Source organism: Perna viridis, chromosome 12, assembly GCF_037379345.1.
Source record: "Perna viridis isolate PV_CMFRI_1.1 ecotype Kerala chromosome 12, ASM3737934v1, whole genome shotgun sequence".
NCBI classification, from domain to species: Eukaryota; Metazoa; Mollusca; class Bivalvia; order Mytilida; family Mytilidae; genus Perna; species Perna viridis.
In genome coordinates this window covers 25,375,988-25,391,757 of record NC_142456.1, presented here as the reverse complement: position 1 = coordinate 25,391,757, position 15,770 = coordinate 25,375,988, and the positions used below count along the sequence as shown (strand labels likewise).

Sequence of the window (15,770 nt, the reverse complement as noted above, 5' to 3'; positions counted from 1 at the left end):
AAGCGAAAGTGGTTATTCAACGCAAGGAAGACGGCGGACTCAAGCCGTAAAAGAGAAAAAGTTTGAATATAACACAGGGATCCTTTTGAAATTTACATATTGTGATATAATGCGGTTCAAATATGATCATTATTTATTTGAAAACTAATCAAGAAATGGATGAAATGAAATGATAACAAGACACATGCTTACCTGTGTATCCGTTATTGTTATTTTTTTACCACGGTTAAAGTATTTTTTAACTCTGGTGAATGTCCTGTCGACAATCTTTGGAAGTAATGGCAAAAAATAACTATATCAGACCTATCGATCTCCCTGATTGAAAAACGTTGTTTTCACAGCATTCTGTAGGTATCAACATATAATTGCTTCAATTGCATTACTACAAACTAATGTGATTGAATCCGCAAAATTCAGTAAAACTGAACAAATTTGGCAGCTAATGCAGATTTAAGCTCTTAAACTATTTCAGCTAGTAAGAATCTGAGCTGAACAGTGTATGAGCATCAAATTTATTTCAAAATCAGTTCAATTAAAAATAGGCTTGGTCTATGAATATTTAAGTAAAATGAAAAGTGTTATCCAATTGGAAACAAGTAAATCGCTTGTATATAGTGGTGAATGGTATATTCAAACTTAAAAGACGCTGTCTAAAATTAGATCACAGTGGCGGATCCAGGAGTTCAAGTTAAGTAGGACACATTGGTATAATGTAGGGCAGATTTCAAAAGATGTACCTAGAGAGTTATTTAAATTACTCACTAGCCTACATAAATCAGTATTGAAATTGGAACTGGTCTTTTTATCAATCAGCTGTAAATTTCTACCGTCAACTACTACTTCAACAGGAGAATGAGTCTATTAAAATAATAAAACTTTAAATTCAGTTTTATTTTATTTGTTTTTTAAATGGCATTTGCAAGAATAAAATTATTCTTTATCAATTTTGTGAGTAAATGGTCCGATGTTCCGCACAGGTCTGGACCTGGACCAATAGTATTTGATTCTATATAGTCTTGTATGTTGGGCCAGGGACAAAGGTACCTGCCATTTTATTAGAGCTGAGGTCTTGGGTTATTTTTAAATCGAATAATTCTTTCTGGAAAAATTGTTACGGTTATGCAGTCATGTAGAAATAAAAACACTAGTAGGCGTATGATGTCGATATCCATAAAGGTGTGACGCTATGAATTTTACCTTAAAATATCAACTTTGGTTTTATAATATAAAAGTTGTTCATAACATAGTCAAATATATTAATACATGTATAAGGAAGATCTAGTTACTATCTTTAAATAAAAGATAGCCGACGCAGTAAAATTTGTTCTTTTTACTTATAATTTTAGATACATTTCATTCAGGAAATAACACATGGCACGCAATGGCACGCAATGTCAATTTTCGATAGTTTTTTCGAACGCCTCTAAGTTATCAGTATTTGGCCAATCGGGAAACAGAATCGTGTTCAGGTGACTTGCTGTTCCATGGAAGAGCGTCTTTAAGGTCAAAGGATAAAAAGCGAAACTATACCGACTCTGTTGGAAAAATAATATTTTGTGGCATTAGTTCATTGTTAAGACGCCATAATGGTGTCACAATTTTACGCCATTTAGCAAAACTGCTGGAAATTGTAAATTTTGTTCTTTTTTTTTTTTTTTTTTTTTTGTGGGGGGGGGGGGGTTCGGACATATTTACATCCAGAAGAAACAACTTTAATATATTTTCGCACATATGATCAACAATATAATAATAAATGTACTTATCAAATATAAAGTTGTTCTGTGGGTATGGACACCATTGCCACAAACATGACCAGAAAGTGACAAAAAGTACAAAATTTTACAGAATATCTGAATATTAAACATCAAGCAATGTATTTCTGTACCTTCAATGCAAGAACTACCAAACAACTTTATGTTTTCTCATTTGTGATTCAAGTCTCCAAATTCACAAATAAATCATTCACCACTTTATGATTAATTTACAGTTGAAGGTTTAGGCCAATATGAACCATTGTCGACCCTCCTCCTTTTTCTTAAACTTTCAATAATAGAAAAAAAACATTCAGCTTGCAAAAGCTTAAATTCAAACGTTTTTTTCTTATTTTTTTAAATGTCAGATCAACTTACGAAAATACGGCTTACCGTTAAGTGCGTGCGAGTCTTGTTCGGCTGTACAGACTAGGGAGTGGACTACATTATAACCGTGTGTTGTACATGAGCCATTTATTATTCATATGATAATAAAAATAGCAATGACTGTGCCAAATTAAATTATGATCTAAAATATACATGTTATTGTTTATGAGGTAATTAGTAAGAAAGACATTTGCTTTATGTAAAAACTTGAAAATTAAGGTGCTTGTCATTTTTTAACAAAATGCAACAAACAATTTTTGTCTCTGCGTAGAAGATTGTCTGCATCAATGTATTCTCCAGAAACTTAATGGGTTACTATCTTTTCCCATTAAATGCCATATATTTAAATTTTAGAATCCCAACTTTCAAAGGCATTATCATTATTCAAAATGCAAGTAGTTTCATTTCTAATCTATCCAAGTTAGAAGTTGCATGTACGCGTATACATACATATTCTACAGCTCGTAAAATAAAGGCAGTCTAAACCATGATGAGATATTTACTTTTGATAACACTGTGTAAGTGGTGAACAGATAACAATATGGTGTAGGTAGAGAATTGTTCAAAGTCATTACATGCATGGTTTAAGTGGTAACATGACCGACATAATAATTGGTGACATGGTCCAGATGACAACCTGGTGTGAGCGGAGACATGGCCATACCCAAAATGATAGCATTGTGTAAGTGGTAACAAGACTAGGTTTAGTGGTGACATGACCCAAATGATAAAATCGTGTAAATATTGATATTTTCCAGAGAATATTGTATACATGGAGTAAGCGTTTACGTGTAATATTGTCCAGCTTCTTGTGAGATCCTGATTTGGAATGAAAGATATGCTACATGTAAATGTATGTACATATGGTTCTCATGTTAACATGGTGTAATGGTCTGCATCAAATTACATGGTGTAAGTGGCGACATGCCTCAAATTACATGGTGTAAGTGGCGACATGCCTCACATTAATTGGTGTAAGTGGTGACATGCCTAAAACATATGGTGTGAGTGATGCCATGGCCCAAATTTTAGCATAATGTAAACGGAGACTCGGCACAAATGAAATTTCAAAATGCAAATTTCATAAATATTATCCCGCATGTTTTTTTTACACTTTTAAGTTATATACATAGAGCGCAAGCGAGTAAAATCAATAAATCAATCATAAATATACTTATATCAAGGAAACAATAACCACATATACCAGGAGTTGATGATCGAATTGTATACTAAAACGTTTTACAACAATATCGTATTTACGAACTGTGCAACCGGATTCAGAAGTGCAGTAACTGAAAATACATGTAAGTTGGCGAAGTAAACACTTAACTGAATGTGTTCAGCATGAAAATTAGTGTTACACACGATAAGTTGTGAACAAAAATATAAGATAAAATATTTTACTTACCTGCTGGTGTTACGAAAAGCCCCTCGCAATAGAAATTTCATATCACTCTCTCAACAAGTTTCATTTCACGATTACGAGATTACAGGAAGCTTTCAAATCGATTATTTTTGGTTACTTTATAGCTAGGTTATATTTATACACCTTTTGATCTACACCAGGTAAAATTTATCTGATCAAGTCGATGTTGATTGAGAAAAAGTCATCATTAAGAATGAATTTTCGATGTGTTTTCGACCTAAAAAAAAAGCACGTTATTCATAAACAATGTTTTTTTTTTCTCAATTATGGCTTCGGGCGCAAACATTTGATTTAGGGGATAGCTAGGCATACATTTGTTTGCGCCACCCACTTCGACTAAAACGTGAATTCATTTGCGCCAATACTATTTGTATTACACCGCACCAATTGCATAATGAAGTATCATGGTGAAATTTCGAACAGTTTGAAAAAAAATAGTATGACTCCTCCTCCTTTATCTAGACTGGGAGCAGGCAAGACAAGTTTATTGATACATTATTTGATTTCTATCTTTAATAAGAGTTACAGGAGAAAATTCAAATCATGTTATATGCAAAGTCAATATGCATAAAATATAAAACTGTATGCGGACAAACCTGAAATATACCTTCTTACACCTGAATTCTTTCATTGAAAGGGTGGATTTTAACTCATTACAAACACGTTTTCATGTCGACTTATTTAACCGTACAATACAGATAGACTGGCAGAAACGAGTCCCCAATTCCACAATTCAAAGAATTAAGGAAAAGAAGGTTAATGATACAAAATTAATGATAAATTTAAGAATATAAAATTGGCGCCAAAGGGCCGTTTTCTCTTTCAAATCGGTATGTTTACATTTGCATAAAAAGGGGACGGTAAGATATTAATCATTTGTAAAAATACTAAATAGGACTTTCTAGGGAAAGAAAATACATGTAAAAGTTTTGTAAAAAAAAAACACTTGGTTTTAAAGCATGACACAAATGAAACAACTTACTATTAAAAAAAAGAACATTCATCTTCAATACCCCATCATATACACTATATGGTGTATACCCAACCCATTTACACATTACACCCCACCATATACGTACACAGTATATCCCAAAATATACACAGACTGAGTATACCCTACCATAAACAATGTTTACCCCAAACATATACACAGTATACCCCCACTGTATACATAGTATACCCCCACCATTTACACAGTATACCCCCACTGTATACATAGTATACCCCACCATATACACAGTATGCCCCAACCATATACACTGTATCCATTTACCTCAGCATGATTATGTACTGTATACTCCACCATATACACAGTTTATCTTAACACATACACTCTAAACCCCACCATATACACTATATATCCAACGATATACACAGTATACCCCATAAACAATAATACCATAAACAGAGTTACCCAACCACATACACTGTTTACCTCACCATATACACAGCATACCCCACAATATACACTGTATACCTCAGCATATACATTGTATACCCCACCATATACACAGTATACCCCACCATATACAATGTATGCCCCACCACACACACTGTATACACTACCATATTCAGAATATATGCCAACCATATACACTGTATCCCCCACCATATACACAGTATACCCCACTATATACACTGTATACATCAGCATATACACTGTATACCCCCACCGTATACACATAATAGCCCATCATACACACAATATACCCCACCATATACGCATTATACCCCACCATATACACAGTATATCTCAGCTTATACACTGTATATCACTAGTCTGTATACCTCACCATATACATTGTATGCATCACCATATACACAGCACATCCCATATACACAGTATACCCCACAATGTACACAGTATACCCCGCCATATACACGGTACACCCCCCTCCATATACACAGTATACACCACCATATACACTTAGTCTGTATACCCCACCATATACATTGTATACATCACCATATACGCTGTATACGTGTATATTATAATAAAAAAAATGCCCCTTGCATATCGAATGGTAGCTTCATTCGCTTTAAGGAACGTTTCCTTGTTTTTCTTATGAAATTTCATCCCGACACGGAAATGTTTGATTAACCACACATCAGATGTATTTATACATGATTGTCTTCTCAGTGTGTACACCATTGAAAATGTTCGTGTATATATCTCAGCTCTTTGAAATTTACATGTCAAGCACACTCGGGGTATTTACTGTGTGTGTTTAGGAAGAGATTTAATGACATAGTAATGTGACATGAGAATTTTTATTGCTCTTACATGTAACACATACCAATTGCATGTGGTATAGTAAGATTTATGCCCCCATAATATTATTTAGAGCTTTGTATTACGAAAATCTACAGAAAAGCAAACAATCTCCGAGCTTCGTACCACAAAATTCGCGAAAGTTATACACATCCAATTTCATACAGGATTGCATCCGAAAATCAAAAGTGCTCCCACCTTTGTAAACGGAACTTACAGATTTATTTAAAAAAATAACCTCTACAATATTTACAATTTTAGATGTACTTCATTATAATTTTGTTCTGAATTCGCTACACAAACCCCAGCCCCCTTCCATTGATGAATTTGTGATGGCAAAACAAAAACTGTAGCTATTTGTACAAATAAATAAGTGCCCAAAGTCTTACCCAAAGGGCTTATGGTCAATATATGGACAGGTGAGAAAGTATGGTCGATTCATCAATTATTGAAGATGATGGGAATTTTCATTGAAAACATAATAAAGATTTAAGTAGAGGCCTTCCCAGAGCAATTAGTTTTTAGCAAGCCAATGTTTTTAGTCCTTCATTCAGATGTACACAATGAATTAAAACAAAACAAACGGGTAAAATATTCTAATGAAAACATTTCCGTGCATTTATATGCTAATCCCAGCAGCAAAATCAGCGAGACCCCTTTTAAGTTCGCATGAATTTACCATAATACTCGTAATTCATGCCTTAATACTCTTAATAATAATTATGCCCCCGCGACAGTTTGTTCGCCCGTCCGTCCTTCCGTCCGGATTACACATAATCATGGCTTGTCCGGCTATCTCCTTGTACAGTTTTGAACTACATCTGAAATATTTTACATGATATTTCTACATATGATGAAGGTGTGCAGGACCAAAGGATTTTGATTTTCGTGAAATATTACGGAAATTGGTGATAGTTACACTTTGTCATTTTACTCAGAAATATATGGATCATGGTTTGTCCGGCTATCTTCTCGTACAATTCTTGAACTACATCTAAAATATTTTACACGTGATGAAGGTGTGCAGGGTCAAAGGATTTTGATTTTCGTGAAATATTACGGGAATTGGTGAAAGACTTACTTAATATTTTCGTCAAAAATAGGGCTATATGGCTTGTATGGCTACCTCTTCATCTAAAATATTTTTGCAGGATGTTTCTACGCATAATGATGGTATGCAATGTCATAGGATCTTGATTTTCATAAAATAATATTATGGAACTGGGTGATAGTTAGACTTTGATATTTTTCTCAGAAATATATCCCAAGCAACAAAGTTAGGGGTTTGTTATGGAGGTATTAGCATTTTTTATGTGTCCATTAGTACGTCCATCGGTCCCCTTTTTCTCATTGCAACTAGTCTGACACTACCAAACATAATTCCATGACACTATGTGGCCAGGATAAAATATGTAAATATGCATATATTTAGAAATTTCTTATCCCGAAATTAATCCCCAGACCATGAGTAACACAAGTCATGGAAGGATTTCTGAATTTGCAAACCATGTCTTCATACAAAAACAAATATGTTCCTAATTTGGCAAATCTAGCAAACGGGGGCATCATTAGTGTCTTACAGACACATTTGATTTACCAAAAAAATCACTTCTAACAAATTAGGCGGGGGCTCCTGTGATAAACAGGGCTTCTAGTTTATTTAGTTCATCCCAACTTATCTCTTATAAAAGTATATTCAGAATTCGTTTTTCTTTTTTTTCATTTCTCTACGTTTTTGCACTCCCATAATTACTTAAATCTTTTGAATGAATCTTCAAAATATGTCAGAGTACAAATCGTAAAATATGTCAGAGTACAAATCGTAGAATAAATGTTATCTAATTGCACCGATACACTAGTCTTCATCTGCTTAATTTTTTTTTTTTTTTTTTGGGGGGGGGGGGGGGCACACTTAAAACTTTCCTTGCACATTACATTTGCATCCAAGTTAAAAGGCTGCATATTTCGGCGTATCACGTGTTGTAAGGAGTTAGAAGTGTGTTTCGTGTTACGAGACAGGGGAGGATCCAGATACTTTGATAAGGAGGGTGACAGCCGAGCTTATTCAGACAAGGAGGTGCTAGTATATTTTTTGCCATTTTTTAAAATTTCATACATGAAAAAAGAGGGAGATGTTACCCCCTACCCCCTTCCCCCTCTGGATCCGCCACTGTGGAATAATAAGCATTTATATTGGTACAGTAGCTTAAAAGTCATTCCGCATTAGTTCAAAGGTCGTTTAAAGGTTTTTTTTTAATTCCTTAAAATTCAAATTATACCTTTAAAAATGTGTAATTTGCAGATACTTTTGATAAGATGACACACAGTTTACTTCCGTATTTTATATTTCTATTGTTTCTCATGCAATCAGATAGTCGGTTGGAATACTAAACTACGTGCTTACGCATCTATACTAGTGTGAGATTGATAATAGCTTATACATAGTTTTCGCCTATATACTTCTCTAGCAATAAATAGCAAGCGGACATGTCAGAGAACTCTCATAATTGCTCAAATATGGAAACAAAATGATTTAATGATATTTTTGAGGAAAATTTAAAAACAAAATCCTGGTCCCAAGTGCCTGTGGGCGTTATGTATCTGGTCCAATAATAAATATACGCCAAGGTGGATGTATCTCAATACAATACACGTACTCGTACAGGGACTGGATCATATACATGTGTATCAACTGATAATAAAATAATTATACTGAGTATTACATGTCAAAATCTGTTTCACATGCTGTATCAACCCGAGACTTATATATCGCTCCGAAGACAACCGGCCCGCGGGGTGTATGTATGATTTTAGTTACTTTGTATGTTCTTTGTTGTGTATGTCTTTTTTCCATGTCGGGTCTTTGTTCCTGGATTACATTCTTTTGGTTACTGCTATTACCTTGGTTCCCTTGATTACTTTTTCATATACTGAGCCACGTGTATGTCTAGTCTAGGATTTCTCTAGGGACAGACTTAAATTGCCACGACTAACATCTACATGTAAATCATTTCTAAAAACTTTAAAAAGTACATACCTTTTCATTATTATAGCTCAAAAGTGATTCTCTTCCGCATGTATATGTTGCCTTAAAAGGTACGTTACATAAGTACACACCTGCATCGCCATTTATCTTCACAACTGTACACTGTTATCAGTACATATGAAGGTTCGGAGATAATTATATGTGGACTTCGCTAATCTATTCGTATAGAATTCTATAAAGCTTCACAATAGCAAGCTAGCTGTACTACAATTAGCCCTTTGTTCTATACGATGTACTTCAGGCGAGGATCCAGACACTTTTAAAAGGAGGTTAATCAGAAAAAAGGGGGTGCTAGGTCATTATTTTCGATATATTTGTCAATTTTACTCATCAAAATGGTAATTTTTTTCCAATAAATAGGAGGGATGCCAACCCCTTTAACACACCCCCTCCCCGTGATCCGCCATTGCACTTGAATTGATTATATTCAATATTTTTAAAACAGCTCACACTTTAATTTACAAAAGTTCACACATTACCTGCTTCGTTTTTAAATAAAAGGCTTTAAATTGATGCATGAAGAAATTGTGCATTACCTTCTTTCAATAGATTCAGTCAAAACAGATTCCTGGTCTACACAGTGCTCTGTTATGCTTTCAAAGAGAAGTTCTCATTGTAAGACCCCATTATATGCGTGTCACATAAAGAGGATCCAGGTTTATATCACCTATGATGAATAACAAAATGTAATTTGAATTTGTTGACGCTACGCATTTTAAGGTATTTGTTCAGCAAATGATATAATAATTACAGCAGACCTTTATAAATGCAAATCAATGAATAAATTTTAAAAATGACATAGGAAAAAATAAAGAAACCCATGAAAATTAAATCCATTCAATGCATGTTTTGCATCGCCTTACTATGTCTAATATGCAGATTAAGTTAATTTGGGAATTGGGTATAGAGGTCTGCCAGATTGCTGAACCGAAGTCAGCGCATACAAGTTTTTTTTTGTTTTTTTGTTTGTTTGTTTTTTTTTTTTGGTTTGTTTTTGTTTTTTTTTTACTTTGCAGGGCAACTACTTGTATTGATATCCTTAATGCGGGGATACGACGTGGACTTAACATAAACAAGGATTTATAGAACTATTCTATAAATGAAAATAAACAAACAATCCAAATCTTCAACGAAAGTGTTACATGTATGATACTTTCAGCAAAGGGTGTCGACTTCATATTTTAAGGAATTTGTTTTTCGGGAAGATGTACATGTTAATTGCGAACACGGAACCAGAAAGTTTGGAGAGAGGGTCTAGGCTTATTTTCTTATTTCCCACAAACTTTACACGAAGTTAACAAAAAGGATATATTCGGTTATACCTTTTTCTGGTCCTATTATACAGTGTAAATACCTTCTGAAAAGACTATTAGGCATATTTTTATGTAAGAATGACTTAACCCGGACAATCAAATGTTTTCTCCTATTTGGCAAAATTTACAAGTCATATACATTGGCTCCATTCTGCACGAAAGCTTCCGTATTATTCATAGATAAACCACAGAATGGCTTTGCTGGCAAAATACACATAATATTCATGCAAGTTCTAATTTTACTAAACGCTATGCAAAATCCATACATGTACTAATTTGACTTAGCTCAATGTCATGGTCGAAATTGATCCAGGTCGAACACCACTTCATATGTACATTTTACAAAATAGCGGATGGTAAAATATCAAGTATTTGTAAAATATCGATATGGAAATTCAAGCGATGAAAAATAATATTATTATCTAATAAACTTCGTTTAAACGTTAATAAAATATTTAAGTACTCCATGCTTGTAATTTTCCAAATTACACCGTAAGTGATCCATATATGCCTTAAATACTAATAAATAAACAAATACTATGTAGGTTCCATCAGGCACAGTGACCAATTTTATTAAATTTTATTATGTATAAAGATTTATAAACAGTTCATGCCCAAACTGCAGGCAACTCTATCTACAAAAGAAAAAAACAAGACAGAAAAGGACCACTAAATACATAATCATAATACAAATATACCATCAAAAGAAATATAACTTTAGTAATGGCTTCTTGTTACAACGTGTACCTACACGGAATTTGGTCACCGGCCTACTCGATACGTTTAAAATCATGCGCACTGCTTTTATACCTCGTTAGACTAATCACTCACAATTCAACCGTATTCAAATAAAGCGGGAAAATTCCTCCGCGATCGACCGTACTTAAATATATTTATTATCTAATAAACTTCGTTTAAAAGTTAATAAAATATTTAAGTACTCCATGCTTGTAATTTTCCAAATTACACCGTAAGTGATCCATATATGCCTTAAATACTAATAAATAAACAAATACTATGTAGGTTCCATCAGGCACAGTGACCAATTTCGACTGAACAAAGAAAGTAATGTTAACCAAAAATTATAAAATAAGATTTCTAATAACTGATAATCGGTTCTCTAAAGATTCTGAAACATGACCATCTTTGGCTGATTCAGACTTCCATCTCCCATGTATTTTGAACAGTCTGTCCGAAATGCCGCGTTTAGCATTTAAACTAGCCCCCGAAGATCTAAAACTGTGTGTACCGAAGTCTTTAGAATCTAAGCCAATAGCTGCTAATGCTTCTTTAATCAACTCTCTGGTACGTGTATAAGAGAAAGGTTGGCTTTGATTTCTTAGAATAAACGAATCAGAACGTTTACAGAAATAAGAGCCCTAAAAACAAATACATCTGAAAAAGGCTCTATCTTAGCCAGCTCTAAATATTCTGACAAAAGTTTAACTGGGCATCTCGGACTATCTAATCTAGCAATAAATACATGATTGTCTTGTCTACAACAATCTGTTTTAGCACGTTCTAAAAATAGATCTACATGACCTGATTTAAAGCTAATATTACATCTTTTCAATTTAGAAACTTCATTAAATCTGAGGAAGCCAAAAAAAAACGACAAAAAGCAAATTGTCAAAATTCTAAAATCTTTCAAGGTGTGACGGCCGTACAAAACATTAAAAGCTTAATTAAAGACTCTTCATCTACAGATTTCATTTTCTGAATATGTCTATTAAGTGTCCGCTTTGTATTAACTATGAGCGACAGACGGGGGTTCTTGACCCCCGCTAAATTACGTGCCCAATTTATACCATAGAAAGCCGATTCAACAGAACTAAAATGTAATTTACATTGTATTAAATGTTGAAGGTAAAGACTGACATATAGTTCTTCCGCAGGTAAAACTGATTTAATCTCTGGGTATTTTTCTGTCCATGTTACAAAGTTTTTGAAACTGTTTGCATATTTCACAACCGTATTTTCCGCTTTAGAGTTGACCACAGTATGTCGAAGATTAGCTACCAAATTACGAAGTTCTGGATGAACTAAGTCTCTTGAATCCGACCAAAACCCGGAAGAAAAAAATATCTGCAAAAATCTAAATTTTTATATAAATTATATAAAATATATGATAATTACCTGATTATATAAGAAACCAATCCTGTGACTGATTCAAAACTACAGAAAGGTCCAGTGACCTCATTAAACCCAGTGGTTGTGGTAATGGTCCGGTGACCAAATAAACACCATCAACACACAATTATCACCCGTGCGAGTATCCAGTGACACAAAAGGCAATCCAGTGATTCTTTACTATTTATCAAGTAATACTGAAAAATAAACAGCTTCAGTCAAAACGTGTTATTATAAGGTATTTAAACGAGACTGTATGTATCAAAAATATCTACATGATGGTAACCTGATTTTAAGTCAAATTTAAACGCATGACAATTAAGTGATAAATACTGCTACATTGTCCTCCAATCTTCAAATTTCATACTGTTTACCTGCATATATTTATTGACATGTCTTAAATCTAGAATTAATCTATGTTTGCCGCTGGAATTCACTGAAACTGATAAAGGATTGATAACATGAGGTTTAAAAGTTACACATTTAACTAATACGCCTTGAACAAGATCAAACATAGCATTGTCAACTAATTTACAGTGTTCAAAAGCGGAAATATATTTCTAAGGTAAACATTTCCCGGTTGAGGAATTTTATATCCGTCTCTAATAACGAATTAAATAAAAGTGGATGCACCAAATTTCTCTCAAAAGTTTATAGACTGTCTAAGTCTACCTTTAACACAAATATCTTTTACACCAGATTCATACTCATAAAAAGATTCAAATAGATCAAGGTTTTGTACATGTAGTTTGTCCACCTGTCTTTGTACCTTAGTTGGAGGTCCCTCGTTCGTTCCGGTTGATGTTTCTGGTCTCCTTTCTACAGCTACCGGCCCAGTGCCCGTAAATACCACAGGCATGACACTGGTAGGTAGGTTCTGCCCTGTTTCTCTGGGCAACAAAGTTGTTCCGCGCACGAGTTAAATCTTACTGCGTTCTTGGCATGAGTGATCATATTTTGGTTATTCACTCCTTCTAATTAATAATCCTATTTATTATATAGATTTCCTCGATTATTCGTTGCTATTTTCAACATGAATTTCCAATTTCGTGAACGGCGAATTGATTTCAAAGTTGTGACGTTTTGGCGGGAGAAAGTCCGAGAGTGAAATTACCGAATTTATTTCACAGTGTGAATTATCGAAATTTATTTCACTGGGAACATTCGATAAAACACTGCTATCTATATAATAATTCATTATCATCTCTAAGAGTTATGTCCCCTTAAAACAATTCCTTTCAATCGCTCATATCGTGAAAACCATAATAGATAGAATCAATCTGGAAACAACTTTTATGTGCATAAGCAGAAGACCTACTGAATAAACATAAACATGTATTTTATTATCAAAACATACAGGAAGTATATCCCTTGAAATATCATACTTAAGTTTTATATTTATATTTCGAGAATCGGAAGTTGTAGAGACATGGGACCTTCATCACTTATCTTTGCTCCATGTGACCTTTCTTCATCCAAATCAAAGGTCATTGAGTGCTAGAAAGCCTTCTCATGGCAAACTACAGGCCTTGATATTTAGAAAATGATAAGAGATAAGTGCACACATACAAGTATGCAATGATCCTCTCGATAAGCCCTTCATTTTGAGACCAAGTTTACATCTGTCAGACCGTCTGTTCAAATGTTATGACAATTTAAATGTTTTGCAGAATCTGGTTTGTGACCTTGACCTTGTTAGTTTTTTCTAGGTTAAGTAATCCGAAGATGTACGGTGGTAGTTTCATGTCTACGACTTCCGGTTCTTGAGTTTGTTATTGCACCATATTTCAATAATCATTGTTTCGTAATTTTGTTGCATATGTTATGTAGATTATCATAATGTTTTCAGATTCGAGATATCTTGTCTTCTTTTGGAATTATTGAAATTTTAGTTTTTTCAGACCGGTGTTACATATTTCAAAATTAATAATAGATACACAAATGATCATTATACAGAATGAAAGTACAATTGTTTGACAAAATACCAAGGACCAATATAAAAAACCAACGATACTACAACAACTTAAAATTTTCATATTTTCCAATGGTTTTAAATATTTCATCAATACCTTTTTTATAGATTTGATATTGCATCATTTTTTCAGCTTCGTCAAAGGAAGTCATGTGATATATCATTTTGAAGGTCTAAATGAACACATTTCAAAAATCAGTTTCAACCTCGATAAGTCATGCATGTTCGAAGAGTAGGGTCATTAAGTGCAGAATTTAAAGTTCTTAGAGGATAAGGTTGTAGCATATCAAATGAAAGGTCTCAAAGCGTACATCCGAAAAAAAAAATGAGTTGGATGGGGTCAATGAGTGCAAAACTGAAGTATTTTATATAGTTAAGTTGTCGCATATCAAATTAAAGGTCATAGCGTGTACATCACAAATATCAATTTTGTTATACAGAAAAAGAACCCAGTTTGTTTGTTTGTTTGTTTGTTGGGGTTTAACGTCCGAGCAGCAATTTTTCAGCTATATTCAGACAATGAACATGAAATGGATGATAAAATGAACATGAAATGAAAAAAAAAGGATGGGTCACAAGGATAATAGGGTCGACAAATTTTGATTGCCACTGGAAAAAGGGGGGATGGGTAAGGTCGGGCAATTTAGCCTCCTGTGGCGGAGCGCAAAGGTTCCTACTCCTATCGAATACCACAGCAGGGTTCTTTAACGTGCGAGGAACGTGGCATCTTTCCCAACACGGTGCACCACTATGGTTTGCGGTCAGGTTTTCCGTATTATAGCCTGACAACCCCAGCATGTAACACGCCAGGGGTACCTCATTCCACCACCTGGGGCACACATCCCAGTTGCTCTGTGGGCAGAGCGCCTAGCCCCCCTAGATGGAAATATCGACAATTGCATTGGACTAGGTCACCAAGTGCATAAAAAACAAACTTTTGTAGAAGGTAGCATGTTATATATCAAATCAACTGCCTTTACATTTATATTACAAAGAGATTTTTTTCAAGGAAAGACCTTTCAATTGTTAAACAAACAATTTACTAGTAGTTTATACATTGATGTTTTAAACAGAGCGTCGCTTCATTTCTAGCAATACGTTCTTACGTAAGCAAGAAAGGTTTTCTTTGGTTATTGATTAATAAGATGTGAACCGTTGAAAGCAGTTACATGTAAATGATCCATAAAAATATTTTGAGGATTGTGCGTCTGTACTAGTAATCTTTGTTATTTCTTGATCACATTTTAAATTGTATATGCGATCATTTAAACATGATCTAATGTTTAGTTTTGAGTTTTTGAATATTCACCACTTAGGCAAAGTAATTATGGAGATCAAATGTGCATTATTAGTATTTCAAAATTCCGCAATTACACAGAGTCTCCACAAAAAAAACGACTTAACAAATACTTTTCGAAATAATATTCACATCCGTAGGCAGGGGTATCGGGGGATTACAATGTTCCCCTCTTC

General features: G+C 34.0%; 1 protein-coding gene and 1 long non-coding RNA gene across 6 annotated transcripts in view; both read right to left on the bottom strand.

Annotated features, from left to right (window-relative positions):
• The window catches only part of LOC148601811 (beta-1,4-mannosylglycolipid beta-1,3-N-acetylglucosaminyltransferase brn-like), a 39,899-nt gene extending 30,071 nt beyond the window's left edge, over window positions 1-9,828 (bottom strand). Inside the window, exons 1-3 of one of the 4 annotated variants that reach the window (XM_088555364.1) lie at window positions 8,874-8,998; window positions 3,547-3,781; window positions 2,145-2,280 (exon numbers count right to left, since the gene is read on the bottom strand). Coding sequence is in view for 2 of the 4 variants with exons in the window: in XM_088555361.1 (XP_088411487.1) it covers window positions 3,547-3,587 (41 nt within the window). In the remaining 2 variants the exon portion in view is untranslated. Of the gene's footprint in view, window positions 1-2,144; window positions 2,281-3,546; window positions 3,782-8,873 lie in introns of all 4 variants that reach the window. The other 3 variants (XM_088555366.1, XM_088555361.1, XM_088555363.1) reach the window with 3 other exon arrangements.
• Window positions 9,829-10,737: 909 nt separating this feature from the next.
• LOC148601810 (uncharacterized) lies at window positions 10,738-13,675 on the bottom strand. 2 transcript variants are annotated; one of them, XR_015917289.1, is made up of 2 exons: window positions 13,095-13,675; window positions 10,738-12,522 (listed from the first exon to the last, which is right to left on the bottom strand). It is a non-coding gene; the product is annotated as an uncharacterized LOC148601810 (long non-coding RNA). The 2 variants fall into 2 exon arrangements; XR_015917288.1 differs by lacking the exon at window positions 13,095-13,675 and adding an exon at window positions 12,700-12,974.
• Between the last annotated feature and the right edge of the window lie 2,095 nt (window positions 13,676-15,770).